General features: G+C 36.4%; 1 protein-coding gene across 1 annotated transcript in view; it reads left to right on the top strand.

Annotated features, from left to right (window-relative positions):
• The first annotated feature begins 3047 nt into the window (after positions 1–3047).
• Positions 3048–17515, top strand: part of LOC131048042 (superoxide dismutase [Cu-Zn] 4A) — a 70556-nt gene continuing 56088 nt past the window's right edge. Inside the window, exons 1-3 of the mRNA XM_057981883.2 lie at positions 3048–3374; positions 3473–3574; positions 3824–3919. Of these exons, the coding sequence (XP_057837866.1) occupies positions 3293–3374; positions 3473–3574; positions 3824–3919 (280 nt within the window). The 5' untranslated portion in view covers positions 3048–3292. The remainder of the gene's footprint in view (positions 3375–3472; positions 3575–3823; positions 3920–17515) is intronic.

Below are 17515 nucleotides of genomic sequence, written 5' to 3'. Positions count from 1 at the left end.
TACAACACATGAGGGAGTTGTTCAAAATTTTTAAATTTTCGCAGCTATTCTTATTAACAAAGCAAACAAAGATAAGAAAACAAAGGATCAATTAAAGCACTAGATACATGTTCTCTCATCCTATATCAAATCCATCATGCATCCTTCAGATACACAATTGGAGTTAGCATCAACTTCGACATTAATGCATGCTGAAGGAATTACTGAAAAGAAGGTGATTGAAGATATACATAAATGCAGGAGATATAGTAAAATGTTAGAGGAATGGATTAATCAAATGAAGTCAAAGACATTAGACTTCATTGAAAAAGCCAAGGATGTTCATACGAAACTTGATGTACAGAAACATGAAATTGCTACAGAATTGAAGAACGTCAAAGAACAAGAAATGCCTTGGCATGATACTTTGAAAGAATTTCAAAGAATAGCTAAAACAGATATGAATGTACTCATTCTTGAGAAAGTCTTCTCTCATAAAGAAGAAAATCAATCCAGTACATGGTGCAAGAGTATAAGTTGGAAATTGGAGAATATCAAGCAATGCCTCAACGAGTATCAAAAACTCTTGGTAACTTGCAGACAAACAAAAATGAAGGTAATAGAGGACACAATGAATATTATTGGTGACATATTAGTAAAGGAGCAATTTCAACAAATGGATAGCCAAGTGCTCTTAAGCAAGTTTCATGATAGAATCAATACTGAATTAGCAGCTGTGCAGGTTTCAGATGTAGATAGAATGAAGAGACTCGGTGTTATTTCAGTTGCCTTAGATGCTTGTGACATGCCTTCATATTATCATGATTTGATTGACATTCAAGATGGCCAAACTATTGCCAAATTAAAAATGAACAATGTGATCATTCCTAGGTACAAGTTCATGGTAGATGCTCTCAAAGCATACAAGTTGTTCAAGAATAAAACACCAGTTCAGCAGGATCAAGTAATCAACCAACACACTTCTCCATGATATTGAGAATTAATATCATGCTTTTATTTCTATATATTCTCTTTTGTTGTGTTTTGATTAGTTAGTCTCAAGTTTTATTTTTCAGTCTTATTGTATAAATTGAGATTTTCTATCTCATGGAGTCAAAGGTTAGAAGGTTGACTTTTTTTGTGCATAAATGTTTAAGTTGTTAACTCATTGTAATTTATGCAAAAAAGAGTTAGTTATTAACTCAGGATTGAAGCTGGTTATGAGGTAGTTACTCATGATAGGTTATAAATACTAGAAAGATAGATTGTAAAAGGACTTTTTGGACTTTGTGAGTTTCGGGACAACTAAAATTTTGGATTGTATAACTCCATCTTTTGAATACAAAGCAAATTGGAAGTGTTTCCATGATTGTTAAGTATTCATTTGCTCAATGTTATGTAACTATCGTGTGATATTGAAATAACAAGCTTGCAAATTACTTTCCCAGTTTCATGAAGACGATGGTCATATGACATTATAGACTTCTTTGGTATCTTTGGAGTATATAGGTGTTATGAAAACTTTAATGCTTCATTTCACTACCTTCTTATCCTTCATCTAGAGTTGATAGTGATAAGGTTAGAAGTTAATGAAATCTGAATGACAATCGTATGTTTGTTGTGTAGATTTCTTTAAATTTCATTTATAGTTATTTTCCCCTTTTCCTTTTCAAGTTAATTATATTAAAAAAAAATACAAATACCCCTATCATACGAGGGAGCTGCCCCTCTCAATCGCAGAGGAAGATCGTGTCCAAAGAACGATCTATCCAACTGTTGGGAACCTTTTTGTCACTCTTCCATTGGGCATATAGTAGAACATTGCGAAGTGACGGATCTGTTTACCAACAATATGCAACCCAGTTAAATCAAATTTGATCAAAATGCAACCTAATCAAACCAATTTTAATGGAATGTGTCCTAATTAGATGAAATTTAATCAAAACATGTCTTGATAAGAGATCTTGAATTGGATATTGACAACCCATGTCTTAGTTAGGCCATTTGATTGAAATTGAACAATTCAAGTGAAATGGTGTAGTTAGACTAATTTGAATAATAACTGAATTTGATCAAAATGTGATATGATTTTTTATTGATATGCTATCTAATTAGATCATTCTAAATAAAGTGTGCCTCAATCAAATCAAATTTAATAAAAATCAAACTAATTACATTGAATGAAAATTAAAATCTAATATAATCTAATTAGAATTTGTCAATACACTACATAAACAAATCAATCTAGCCAAAATGTAATCTAATCAAACTCATTTTAATTTTTTCTTATTATTATTGGGTAGGAAAATTGTCTTAGAATTGAATGTCAATGCTCATCCTTCATAACCATAAGAGGAGCCATGATTCTTCATATGTCACCTTTGACTTTCTAAACAAATGAATGAAAGATTTTAATAATGTTTGTGAGGCTAAACAACCTATTAGATCCAAAGTAGTAAAAGAACAACATGCCAACACAATCAAGGACATACGTGTTATTCCAAAAATCTTATAAAATTTCACTATTTTTTTTTTTTATATTGCATCTTCTATTGTGAATCTTGATTATAAAACTTGTTTTTTTGACTAGCCTTATCTCTTCAGAAAAGGTGGTTAGATTGCTAATGCTCAAGTTATCTTCATACTTGCTTTAGATGTCATAATAGAACTCACACTCCACAATGTAGTGTCATTATGATTCTAACATTTTCTTGTTGCAAAACATCTATGTTCTTATAATCCTTAACTAAACAATCAATATCTTCACCTTTTTAATTTCTATTTTTAATATAAACCTTTTTTTCCCATTATCCTATATAATATCTTCACCTTTGTAATTTCTATTTTTAATATAAACCTTTTTTTCCCATTATCCTATATAAAATAAAATAACTCTCCAACATAATATACTTTCTTGAAATCTATTTATTTTATCCACATAAAACTACTCAGATTTTCTCGGCATTCATCTCCTTCCGAAAACCATCATCCCTATCAAGAACTCGTTTAAACATTCCAATTATAATCAACAAAAAAAAATCCTCAGCGTACGAATTTTTAAAAAAACTCTCTCTTCAAACTCAATTAGACTCAAATTTATTTCACAAGTAAAAATCCTAATCTTCAGCAATTCTATCATAAAATAAAAACAAAAGCGTTGGCTGAACAAACTCCAAAACCATGGGCTATACGTGTCAAAATTGAAATACTGGAGAAGCATTTTTAACTTTTGTTTAATAAAAAAACCAGGGCCAGAATATCGCCATATAAAACAATGTTTCTGTGTTAACGAGGACACGAATTTGAAGAGCTAATGGGTACTCTCAAGGCAGTTGCTATTCTTTCTGGAACCGAAAATGTCAACGGTGCCATCCAATTTACACAGCAAATCAATGGTATCAATTCAATCAAATTCAAATTCAATTTCTTCAAAAAAAAAAAAATCTTGCGCATACTATGATAAAACAATCTATATGTATCCATGCAAAAACAGGACCCACAAAGGTGTTTGGAAAAGTAACAGGTCTCAGGCCAGGCCTTCATGGTTTCCATGTTCATGCAATGGGTGATACCACCAATGGCTGCCTCTCCACAGGTATCTGTGATTAATAACTTATATGCACTCTCAGCCACAAGATTAAGATAAATAAAATTTCAATTATCTTCATTGGATAGGAAGGAGAATCTTATGATCTAATGCCAAGGTTATAATTATAGGCCCACTTTACAACCCACAGCTCTCTCATTTATTGATTGACATAAGATTAAGATAAGTAAAATTTCATTTGTCTTCATGGGAGAGAAAGGAGAATCTTATGATCTAATGCCAATGTTATAATTATAGGCCCACATTACAACCCATTGAACAAGGAGCATGGTGCTCCTCAGGATGAAAACCGCCATGCTGGTGATTTGGGCAATATAATTGCTGGACAGGATGGTATGTTGTAATTGTCTTCATCTTCCATTGTTTTTAGTAGTTTACTTTTAAAACTCATTCGGTGTGCCATCAATCTTAGAAGTTATAGATATTGCTATGGGTTTCTATTCTATCAAAATTCGATTCAGATTTCCTTCAATATTGGTGGTGTTCATAGTATTGTTCAACCAGGGTAATCATTTTGCTCTGCCAGTAGACTATGGTTAGCTAGGCTGTTTAGGTTTTTTAAATTTAAATAAGGACTTCTTGAACTCATAGTGATGCGTGATTGTGTGAGTTTCAATCTGGGTGTCCATCTTTGATCTTCGTCAACTTATTTCACTGATTGGTCTGTCCTCGAAATGGAAATTTGTACCTGTATTTGGGTTTTAGAAGCTTTTAATTCACCCCCTTCAGTTCTATTTCATTGATTTAGTGTTCGAGCATGTGGTCACTTGTCAAATCATGGTATTCTTTTTCCGATAGGTTTTTTTAGTTTGTAATTGGATACACTACTAAGTTGTGTACTACTAAGGTACAGTGACCTACTTTGTTTAACTGTAGACATTGACATATTTTATGTCCTTTTGAATCTTGATAAGCTGGAAACCAGATTCCAAAACCGTTCCCCATCTAGGAAACTTATGGAAACTTCTGCCAATTATATGGGGATTCATCTTACAAAATTCAATCAATTATATCCTTTGGTGCATGTGCATGCTTGTTTGTATCCATCATTAGTGAGGTCTAGTAGGCTTGTTCTTGATTTCTGGTAGGGCATGGTAATCAATGCCTTGTTCATATTTGTTTTTTTTAATTTAATTGTCTTGTGTTAACTCCATAAGGATCACTCTCCTAGGTTTTACAAAGATCGAAGAAGGGGACTTGCCCTAATCCAATGCATTGGCCCAAAAATGTCCTCTCCTTGTTGATGTTTCCTTGTTTATGCTTGAGATATCTTGTTCCGCTTGTCTCAGTTTGAGTGGTTCTAGAGGAGAGAGCCAGCATCTTTGGGAGCCAACACAATGGTGACCTTTTTGGGGATCAGTTCCAATTATTTCTATCTTGGGTTACATGAAGTTGAAGACTTTGCTGGTGGACAGACCCAGATCATTTTCACCTTGGTGGCTTGATGTGCATCATGGGTTTCCTCTTTCAAAGAGTTGGCAACTCTGCTTTTAAAGAGCATATATTTACTGTCCTATTCCAAGTGGTGTAGCACTTGATACCGAGGTATTTAATGTTCTATTCTTTTGGTGAGACAACATTTCTTTCTTTGTAAAGAAACATATAATATAATAATTGTAGGAAATCAGTTTTCAAGTCATGGCTCCTTGGTATGATAATGATCATTCTGGGGCTGCTGCTTCATATGCACCTTATGCTTCAAGTCTTAGATACTCTGATGAAGAAAATGATCCTGACTCTTATGATGATACATCTTCCTACTATTCGAATACCCATTGGTCTTGTGCAAACCAATGCCAAAGCTTCCAAGTGTCTATGCAAGAGCAGAATGAATCCATTAAACAACAAAATGAACTTGAAAATCAAATGAAACTGCTCGAGTCTAATTTGTGATACAAGTCTGAGCCTATTGCCATTAAGAATCAAGCCACCAAGTCCCAAGCAAATAGGCTTCCCAATGTTACCCTTGGTGATGTATACGAATTTTGAATGTATGTCAAATGAAATCTTCATCAAGTTGCTTAAGTTTAATGGGTTAGATCTCTCTGAAGGGGAAGCACATGTCCAATAATTTTTTATTTTATGGATGAATATCAATATAAGGATGAGTTTTTTTGCTAATTCTCTGAGTGAAGGTGCAAAGAAATGGTTGTGTAGATTTTTGGACTTATATTTTCCTTCGTGGGACAGTTTAGTTGCAGCAATTTATGAGTTGCATACACTTGATGTTGATCCCTTCTCACTTGTCCAAGAATCTACAAGCATATAGAGACAAGATAATGGATTGATTTTACATATTTTGTCAAAGGATTATGGCTGCATTATCTTACATACCTGATTGTTATAGGCCTAGTGAAAACAAATGCTTTGACAAGTTTTGTGATGTATTTCATCCTAGCGTAAGCATATTCCACCTGAGTTCAAGCCTAAGTTTCTATAAAATATCTTGGTGTGGGAAAATATTATAGAGGCTTCATATGAAATAGATATCATCTCCATTGATGTAGGTAATAGTATCTTTGCAGTTTCAAAGGATCAACTTGATGGTTCCTTGCGTGGAGGCCGTTTATAATGACCATGTTGCTTATGCATGTCCAAAGGTAGCTGACAAGGATGATGGTACATCATATGATAGTTGTGTGGATGATAAGGATATCATATGCACCTACCTTTAGTTGGATGGGCCATTTTTTTTAGACAATAATGCTGATATGCAAGTGAGTACTCAACTTGAGGTAGATGTATGTAGCCTTGCACTTTGTGGCAGCCTTACGGACAAAGAGGAGAGTATGTGCATAAGTGTGCGGCCAAATGAATTAGTTCATGAGACTGATTATGTTGATTGTATACATGCCTGTGAAATAAAAGATGAACAAGAGACTAGTTTCTTGTTTGATATGCCTTTCTTTGTTTCCTTGGATGTTGATGAGTCTACCAACAATGATCCTTTTGCAAATGCTGGTTTGCATGAGGATGGCATGAATGTACTTGCACTTAGTAATGGTATTGCTGATATAAATAACAGTACAGACATTGATATTCAGTTTGAAGAGCATGCTCTTGATGATTCTGAAAATGGTGATTATATGAACATGTATGAGAGCCTATATCTTTGGTGCAAGTTGTGTTTTCTCACTGTTGTTGATTGTGATACAAGAAGGCTGCAAATAAATGTTGCCTGAATGAGTGATGAGGAAGAGATATAGTGTTAACAGTCTGATTTCAGCAGTAGTCTTCTTTCAGCTAGTTCTCAAGATGAAATTAATGAAGATGTGGATCATGTATACGATCCAATCATGGAGCAGTATATCACAAATGTGACAGTGATGTATGTTGGCTGCCTATTGTCCTGGAGCTTGGTGTGAACACTAGTGGCTATGAAGCTTTCCTTTTCAAGAAAGGTCAAGTTTCTAATGCTATGGATAACAGTGATGTGATTGAACTAGAATTCTTTGTGTGGGTCCAACTTGCAAATGAAGATGATATTGAGCTGCTATACACATTTGAACTTGAAGCAATCCAATTTGAGTTGCATGAATATTTTTCTCTTTATGCCAATCAAAGTCCCAATCAGGTATGCTTTTTCAGAAGTATGTGAGTTTGCGGCTTTTAGATTTTGTCTTGACTTATTTCAAAGTGTTGGAAACTACGTGGACGTGATTGGCATGGGCAGTGATTGTCTTCTTTTCTCCATGCATTTGGATTGGGTTGCTAACCTCAGTAGACAAAAAGTATTTCATGCTAGCCTAGAACTTGTAGATATGCATAGCAACTTAGATGAACATGGTGAAAATTCTTTTCACTTTTGGTTGCCATGTGAGGCTGGCCTTCCTTTTTAGTCTCAGCCTAAAACTTCAGGCATTAGAAATTTGCTTATGTTTGCATGTAAAAGATGTTTTATGTTGCAGCTGAGAGTGGAAGTCATCATAAGGTCAAGAAGAGATACTCCCTTCATGAAGCTTGTTTTTGAAAGAGGAAAGAAGTGCTCTTTAGTTTATCTATGGCTTGGGGCCATAGAATACCTTTATAGTGTTTGACTTGTAGAGTTTATCTCATGCCACTTGCAGCCATACACAATTTTAGTCAATAATTTGTGCTCTTGTGTCTTTTGGCTAGAAGATTAGTTTGTCTTATATATATTCTATGGTATGTTGCCTTGGTGTCTCATATATATTTGTATTTTTGTGTTTTTTGGTTCCCCTCCCTCCTCTTCCCCTTTTGCATTTTGGTCTGTACCTTGGAGATATAGCTGGATTATTGTAGTACCCACCAAGAGTCCTCATCCTCAACTAGAGCCAATGTTTGCAACTTTGCACATCCCATTTTTACTTTTCATGGTTGTAGTGTTGCTCTATGTCCTCATTGGGCTATCATAGATTAATGATACACGAAGTCACAAATGGGCTGCCCTTGGTGGAATCATGTTCAATTTTGTGCCTTGCACCCATTTGAGCCCATGTGATATGATAACTTGTTGAAAATTCAGTATTGACAGTGTTTTTTCATGTCTTATGTCCAAACAAAGTTTTAAATTTTCTAGGCATGTTTTCACTTTGTGCAAAATCTTGTTCTCACTTCCCTTCTCACTTCCCAACCTTCCCTCCTTGTTTGTAGAGTTTTGGATCCAACATGCATGATTGCATGTTGTACAAAGTGCGCTTTGATCTCCACTTCTTGCATCCTTGCATTACCTCTCTATTTGTGGCGTTTTGGACATAGTGCCCATGTTTGCACTTTGTGTAGGGCACATTCTAACTTGTGCTTCCCACACTCCCACTTCCCTATCTTTTTGTGTAATTTTAGAGTTCATATGCATGTTTACACTTTGTGCAAACTTGCTTCTTGACTCTGATTCTCCATTTTTTTTTTGTTTTGCAAGTTTTCCTTCCTTGTCCTCCCTCCCATTATTTTCCATGGACTTTTGGACTTCATGGTCACCTATGTAGTTTGTGCAAACTTGCCACCTTCTGTAATTCCACATCCTACATTATTTCTTCCTCTACCCTTCCCATTATTGCAAATATTTGAACTCCATGATCATGTTTACACACTTACTTCCATCCAATCCTCTGCATTCCTCCATTTTCACATTCTTACATTTTCTATCCCTGCAAAGATCCAAACCATGCGTGAACCTTAACATTTCATGTTAACATATTCCCTTGCCCCAATACTTTGCATTTTCGCATTGCTATTCCCATGATCCACTGTGGACCTTTTGAGATTCCTTGTGCCTTTACAGTTCTTGCAAAGTACATCCTAAGTTGTTTCTTCTACTAGTTCACCCCTTGCAGACTTTTCTCTCCTAACAACTTCCCCATTCTTCTAGGCTTCGAATCCTTGTATCCCTGTAGTTTCACTATGCATTTGTCTGTTGAATTTTGTACATTCCTTGCAAGTTGCAATTCCCCAATATCCATTCTTGTGAATATGTACAAACTCAGTTGGTAGTTCCACCTAGGGACTCATTTGAACAACAAGCTTTAGCTACTCCCTTGTCTATCGTGATACCCCATTAGTGAACCAAATTGAATATGATGGAGTTTTATAACTGTCTAAGTCTCACCAAAATGCTGTTAAACTCTCAAAAAATGCAGATCCAGATTGAATGCCATATGCAGGTGATGAAAATAGGTGCGGACAACCTATACATGATAAATAAACCACATCATTTGTGGGCCTACAAATGGTACTAAACTACTCCTTTGAATATGGGAAGATTGTTATAGTTGTCCAAGGTCGTCCAACAATAGATCTAAGGAAGAGTTTTGTGTAGAATGTTGTACATGCAGATGTCATGCTTTGACTTGCACACATTCCTTGAAAACTTACCTAACAAATGGGATGCATTGCAAATGAAATACAAGGATGTGATATGTTTTCAATTTTAGTCTTTGAGCTAATTTTTTCTCCTTGTTGCTTGAGTATGCTCTAGGGGATCAATTGATGTATGTGAAACACTATGAGGGTTTGGTATTGCTTGTATGGGTTGTAGGAAGTTCTAGTTGGATTGGGCAAGTTGCGTGATCACATTTCTCCATGGCAAATTATAATGTTTTGGGGAAATCATTGAACCTAGTTGCGAGTTCTCTCTTGCCACATTTGCTGGCTTGATGTAATGAGGTGCTTAATGTCTAGCATAACAATGCATTACAAACTGTTTTGTAGTGGTCTCTCTTTGTTGCATATGGGATATTGCTGATTTGTGATGGATTATGAAGTATGTGCGAGTTGCGACATTTTATTAATTTTTATGATTTTATTGTAGACACTTTATTTCTTGCATGTTGTGACATTATTGCCCCATTGGATTTGGCACTATTTAGGTTGGTTTAGGATTCAATCATTTACATTAAAAATCTCTTATTTTAATTGTAGTCTAGTTTTTGGAGGAGCTGATTGTGAGCTCCTCACACCCCAAGATCACTTGCAAAACAAAAATAACCTTTCACAAGAGAGAATGGTAAGAATAGATTGCTTGATTATGGATGCAAGATTGAATTGATTGAATATATGAGGCCTTTCTTATAAAGGCAAGGTAGACAGGATGGATTAGACAAGATTGTGACATATGTCTTAATCTCATACAGTGAGACAACTAACTTGACAATTATTAAATGCTCTAGGACTCAAGAATTATATGCCAAATAATAAGATAAGATCTTAACATGCGAATAGGACCTACTACTTAGGTAAAATACCTTTTTCACACCAACACCCTCCTATGTGTAAATTAGGGAGTAGTAGACATGCAAATGATGCAAAATATGAACATTATGAGTACGGGTCTCAACAAATAGGCCATGTTAGGTACTCATTTATAATGAAATCTCTCACAAACAGAGAAAAGGAGAAAACCGAGTGGGACAAAACTCTTCTCCAAAAGAGAGAAAAGATAAAAACAAGCGATGAAATATGGAGAACTCAATGATAGCCCCCAAGAATTACATCCATCATGAATATTACAATGACCCATCCCTCCATAGGAAGGAAGGAGAAAGACTATATAGCTGCCACACAATGGTAATAACCTGCTGCAAAGAAACATTGGAAGCTCACTTTGGAGAGAACTCTAGAACCTTCATTGAAGCAACAAAGATAAGATGATTTTGATGCAAAGAAACATTGGAAAGTCTTGATGGAGCAACCTTGGAATCTGATTGAAGCAACAGAAAATGGGTTGACTTTCTTGCTGCAAAGGAACATTGGAAAATTCTCTATGGAGCACTGCTGGAATCTGATTGAAGCAATAAGAGATTGATGTATTATTTGGAGCTGAAATGAAGTGATTTAATCAAAATAGCACCCTCCCAAATGCCAACATATTCAAGCAATCCTCCAAGATACCCCTATGGAAAGATATGAAATAAAATGTACTTGAGACTGAATCTACAAAAAGTGCATGGATGGCTTGAAAGAGCTCCTCAATACCTTTCCAATGCCGCAAGATTCGTGGAAATCAGAGATCGTGGCAAAAAGTTATGGGCTTGGGAGTGAAAAATGAAGATCTGATTTCAAACAACAATTATTGGCACCAAACAGTAGAATCTAGAAAAATAACCCACTCTGCTGGAAAGTACACTAAGTAGTTTTTCGATGATATCTTGTTTTTGAGAAATGGACATTGTGGCGAAAGGTTGTGGCTATTTGAAAACAATTGCCCAATTAGGGCATTAGGGGGCCAATTTTGGGCCCTTGGGCCATAGGCCTCTAGACACCCATATGACCACAATTTGTGCGAATCAAATAACACTAGCACCATTGTCTTGTTTCCAGTAAAGCAACAAAAGGGAGGCAACCTAGTTGTTTTGGGGCAATGGGTCGGACCTGCATCACCTAGGGCTTGTTAATGTTTTAGCAACACAGAAATCTGAAACAAAATACACATAATTTATCCTGGGAAAACCCTCCACTTGAGGGTGAAAAACCTAGCCCACTCAAAAATGAACTTTATTATATCTCTAAAAATGAATACAACTGTTGATAGTTTCAAATTACTATCAATCTCAATAAGATAAGTTTGATTCTCCACAAATCAATCTAGACAATGAAGTCAAATGATACATCTCTTATACATTCTATAAACCTTCATAAGTCTGAAAATTCAGAACACAGAAAACATATAATATATCTGATCTGACAGACTACATACACAATATTCTCAACTTGCTACAGACAAACGAGAGAAGCCAACCATATAGATCTATCCATTTGCCGAAGAAGAAGAGCAAGTGAAGAGACACCACGAAGGAAGAAGAAAAGACACCAACAATTACATCTTCACCGACAACCATAACTACGCCGTCAACCACATAGACATGAAGAGTCACCGACAGAGAAGTGAAGAGACTCCATGGTGGAGAGGAAGAGTCACCGACAGGAAAGTGAAGAGACTCCACGATGGAGAGGAGGAGTTAGATATTATCTTAGATCTCTATCGCAGCTATAAATCTTCAACACTCCCTCTTAGCAAGAGAGAGATCTTCAAAATGTCATCAAATGACAAGTACACATAGCTGCAACCAAAAGAATGTCAACAAAAAAATCTCATCACAAATTTTCTCAAATAAAAAAATGTTATCTTAGCATAACAATATTCACCATAGCTACTCCTAGAGGGTGAAGCAGAAAAACAGAAAATAAAGTCATGAAGTCACACACATGACTTCCACCATGGCTACTCCCAGAGGGTGGAACAAGGGATTTCACCTCGAACTTCTCTCTTAGAGAAGAACTCGTTAACCAAGGGATTTCACCTCGAACTTCTCTCGCAAAGAAGAACTCATTAACCAAGGGATTTAACCTTGAACTTCTCTCTTAGAGAAGAACTCATTAACAAGGGATTTCACCTCGAACTTCTCTCACAGAGAATAACTCATTAGCAAGGGCTTTCACCTCAAATTTCTCCATCACAGAGAAAAATGCATTAACCAAATTTTCATGATGACGTGGCTCCCTCTGAAGCTGAAATGTCCGACTCTCTCTAAAACTGAAATGCCAAGCTCCCTCTGAAGCTCAAATGCCAAGCTCCCCTTGAAGCTAAAATGTAAGGATTCCACAAGCTCCCTTTGAAGTTGAAATCAATCTCCTGACCTCTTCGTCCAAGGTTACTTCTGACGATATGTTAAACTCCCTTTGAAGCATAGGATCTACCTTCGAGCGGTTAGGCTCTATAGAAGGAATCCGCTCTGATACCATGTTAATGTTTTAGCAACACAAAAATCTGAAACAAAATACACAGAATTTATCCTGGGAAAACCCTCCACTTGAGGGTGAAAACCCCAACCCACTCAAAAATGAACTTTATTATATCTCTGAAAATGAATACAACTGTTGATAGTTTCAAGTTACTATCAATCTCAATAAGATAAGTTTGATTCTCCACAAATCAATCTTGACAATGAAGTCAAATGATACATCTCTTATACATTCTATAAACCTTCATAAGTCTAAAAATTCAAAACGCAGAAAACATATAATATATCTGATCTGACAGACTACATACACAATATTCTCAACTTGCTACAGACAAACGAGAGAAGCCAACAATATCTATCTATCCATCTGTTGAAGAAGAAGAGCAATGAATATAAAGAATTGGAATTGCAAGTGAAGAGACTGTTGGCAATTGACACTCATCCGGCTTAGTTGTGTTGTCATTGATGGCAACACACACCATTTTGGGTTGGTCTCTTAACCGGTACTCACCGGTATTCATTGTTTGGCAACCGACATTCAGTCATCCAGCACACAAGGAACTGGCATTGGTAGGAAAGGGAAACCGACAATCTAGGAACTAGTATATGAGGCCGACACAGGAGATTGATCCGGCAGGTCTACACGACAACGATCAAAGGCATCGGTCTCAAAGTTTAATGAATTTATTTTTGCTTAGGCCGACATGTAAATAAATTGTAATATCTTTGTAAGCCGACATAAGGCATTTATGTTTGTGTTTGGGAAGGGTATTTAAGTCAGTCCGGTTAGGTTATTTTGGTGATGAATAAGGATGCATAAGAAGGTAATGGAATATAGTAATGTAATGTTGTATGAGCAATCTTGATTGACAGAATGCGAATGTAATATTCTATAGTCGGTCTTGGATTTTGGTTTAGAGGTTTGGGAAGCGAAGCAAGAAATCGGTAAGGAAGGACATAGTGTAAATCGGTACAGACTGTGCTTTAACCGGAACTCATCTAGCATAGCAGATGCACTCTTAGAGTTCAGAATTTTGTTTGTAACTCCATATGTGGTGTTTGTAGTCAGTGAGGCTCTCCTTTTGTGATGAGTAGTGTGCTCTAGGCTGTTGGCCTTCTTGCATGTGCAGGCCTCTATTGTAATATTTATTCATCTGGCTAGTGGATAGATATTGTGGGTCTCCAATCCCACCGTGGTTTTTCCTCTGAGGTTTTCTACGTATAAATCTTTGTGTTATGTTGTATGCTCTTGTGGTTGCTTCATTTCTGTTTGCTGTTATATTCTTTCGTGTTTACTAGTTATTGAATTGCATTGTTAATAAGGTTAAAATTGATTATATCAGCAGAACACTGAATCACCCCCCCCTCTCAGTGTTCTTGGATTCCAACAGAGACACCACGAAGGAAGAAGAAAAGACACCAACAGTTACATCTTCACCGACAGCCATAACTACACCGTTAGCCACATAGACATGAAGAGTCACTGACAGAGAAGTGAAGAGACTCCATGGTGGAGAGGAAGAGTCACCGACAAGAAAGTGAAGAGACTCCATGGTGGAGAGGAGTTAGATATTATCTTAGATCTCTATCGCAGCTATAAATCTTCAACAGGGCTTAGATCCTTGTAGAATTGATAAAGCCTTATATGACTGCAACAATAGGACTAAGTGGCCGGTGGAAAATTTAGATCAATTAAATAAAAATTTTAATTAAAAAATAATGTTGACATAATTTGTACCTTTTTGACAAATGTTGCGCAAGCATATAGGTGATATAGACTTGCCTAATTCTTGTGTAGAAAATGAAATGTACCGCTAAGATGCTCTGTGATTGATTGCAACTATGTAGAGATCATACAGACCGTATGGTATAGATCAGTATCGTATGGATTTTGTACCAATGAAAAATGGCGACGAACATAAAAAATTATTTGAGGCTCGAAGACGAAAGTGTTCAATTTCGATGATTTGACATGTGATATTAGGGTTTTGGGCCTTCCATACACAATGGAAGGGTTTGTTTTGACCCAAAATGCTTTGAAAATTCAGCTACCTCCAGGATCTGGCAACCATCTCCTAACTTCAAACCCTCATAGATCTGGTCCTATATGTTAAATTTCGACAAAACAAAAGCCAAAATTCATTTTCTTTGATGTCCTAGATTCAACCATGAGGTCCTTACAGCCTCAAAATGCACCCAACAAGCAACTCAAGCCAAATTACCTCCCTTAGATCTAGGAAGGAGTTTGTAGAATTGGAGCTTTGATACCATGTAGGAGTTGATTGTGAACTCCCCACACCCTAGGATCACCTGTAAAACAAAACTAACATATAAAATGACTTTATATTATAAAGCACTTAAATGAGGGTCTATTTATCATAAGGGGGCCAAGTTTATTAAGAATTTATGAGCACATAACCCAAGGTTTAATTACATTATTGATGCCAATGAAATATTATAACATTTTAACGTTAATTAAGAGCTTTTTGAAGAAGTTTGAACTTCTTGAGGAAATATAAGTGTGCAAAAGGGATCGAACTTCATTATGTGATTGGAGTTTTTGATTGAAGTTTCTCTGGAGCATTGAAGTGTAGAATACCAAGGGTTTCTGCAGGATTCAAAGCTTGTCGGCATTGGAGAGCGTGGCTTCTTCATTGTAACAGCATATAGAGGGTGTGCAATATCATCTGATTATGCTTGTGAGAGTTGGCTTCATTTAGAAGTCAATATTGAGCTGATTGGAAGGTTTATTTCAAAGTTTGTTTGCAGATTGAAAGAGACTACAGTGTGCTACAGTGTTGTGAACAGTGCGCATGAACAGTGCACTACAGTGTCGTGAACAGTGCACGTGAACAGTGTGCGTGAACAGTGCACTACAGTAGTTCGAATTTTATAGAAGGGAATTTAGAAAGGTGAACAGCTATATATATTTGACAAGGGCTTTGCATATGAGGAGAATCAAACCAATATATCAAGGCAGCCATTGAAATTCTAGGTTTTCTATCTATGGTCCTTGTATTAGATAATCATTACTTCATTGCATCATTTGCTATTATGATTATATCATGAAATACTTGGAGGTTGCATATGTTTAATGGAGATATAAGTTGCATATTCCACATTCATGGTAACATTCAACATTGATCAACCACTTAGCTTTCATGCCAACTGTTTGCTTAAATGCCTAATGGCTATACGTATACATTGGGATGCATGACAAGTGTTTGTCTTAATGTCAACTAGCTGTATTAGTTAATTTCAGTCATTACATGTGTGTGTAAAGGTCTAAAACAGCTAGCATATCATTTCTATAACAACCTTGCATTGTTAGAAGCTTTCCATTTCTATCTCAGTGTTTATTTCAACACCTCAAATGCTGATCACCTTGAAGAGTTTTCGTTCCTCAAGTTGCAGAAACCCTTGTAGTAGATCGCCAATCCCAAGGAATAAACAATGTCCAAAATGCTAATCAATCCATAATTCTCCATGAAGCCCTTTAATATCTTCTTCACCAAGCTCAAATTTCACCATAAAAGCATTTAATAACATTAAAATTGATAAACTTTTCAATTAATAATAATGGCCTCCAAACTTTGGAAAATGAGCTCTTACATTAATTAATATTTGGTCCCCTTCTTCATGATGCCAAGACCCTCACTTAAGTGATTTATTATAAAGTTAATTTATAACTTTATTATTAATCATTTAATGATTTAATATTATTCTGGCCACAAAAATATTAATATCTCCCTAAATACACAACATTTTATCATGTCGTCTGAAATAGGAGCCTCTCCTCATAATTCCCCATGTGACCAGATACACTTTCTAAAAATAGAAAGGGTCCATCTCTATTACTTCTGACGTACTATAAATAGTAAGTATGGCAAATGAAGTCCAAATGATATCGAACGAAGGCCAAATTCATAAATCTTTGAATGTTGGAGATGAAACAATCCTTAGAAGACCCTCTAACCATCCTCATTAGCCTACGAGGGTCAGGAATGATAGGCTAATCATCTAGAATTCCATGTCTGCTAAAAAGGGGACATTACAGTCCACCCCTCCTAAAATTGCTTGTCCCCAAGCAATCTCGATGGCAAATAGACTCGGCCACCTGGATCCCAAGTGAAGACCTGCGCAATGTCCCTGGTATCAACAAATGGCTGTTGTAACATTGACATATCAAGGTGAACTTGTTGAGTCAACTCATCCTCACCATCTGGTATCATTGGAGTATGAGTCTCGAGTGGAGGCAACTCATAACATTGATCTTGGTTGCTACCAAACTTGGCACAAGGTATGCTGTCATACAAACTGTCCATCACATGTGCCACTGAATTGTGCATCCGAAATAAATCAGAACCTGAAATGTGACTGTCAATGATGCACACCATGTACATGCAATGAAACCTACTAGGGAACACCAACCGGATCCCTCAACATACTTGCTAGTGTCCCACATAATATACCTGGATTCCAAATCCAAGGTAGAAATCTGCCATGTAAACCTCCCTCAGACTTTTGCTGCTCAACACTGATCGCCACTTCACCATGCGAAATGTGGTGAAGCCAACCGATGGGACCTATCCAAACTGCAACACTAACTCTGTCATCACTCGGGCCCCAAAGCAAACTGCACTCACATCCATCTTCGATAAAGAGATACAAATTCCTGAAGGTATCTGCAACTCCACAACTATCTCTCACCTCTGCTAGACTCCCACAGATG

The sequence above is a fragment of the Cryptomeria japonica genome, chromosome 6 (assembly GCF_030272615.1).
Source record: "Cryptomeria japonica chromosome 6, Sugi_1.0, whole genome shotgun sequence".
NCBI lineage: Eukaryota > Viridiplantae > Streptophyta > Pinopsida > Cupressales > Cupressaceae > Cryptomeria > Cryptomeria japonica.
Note: the sequence above shows the minus strand (reverse complement) of the source record. Positions and strands in the feature narration are given on the sequence as shown.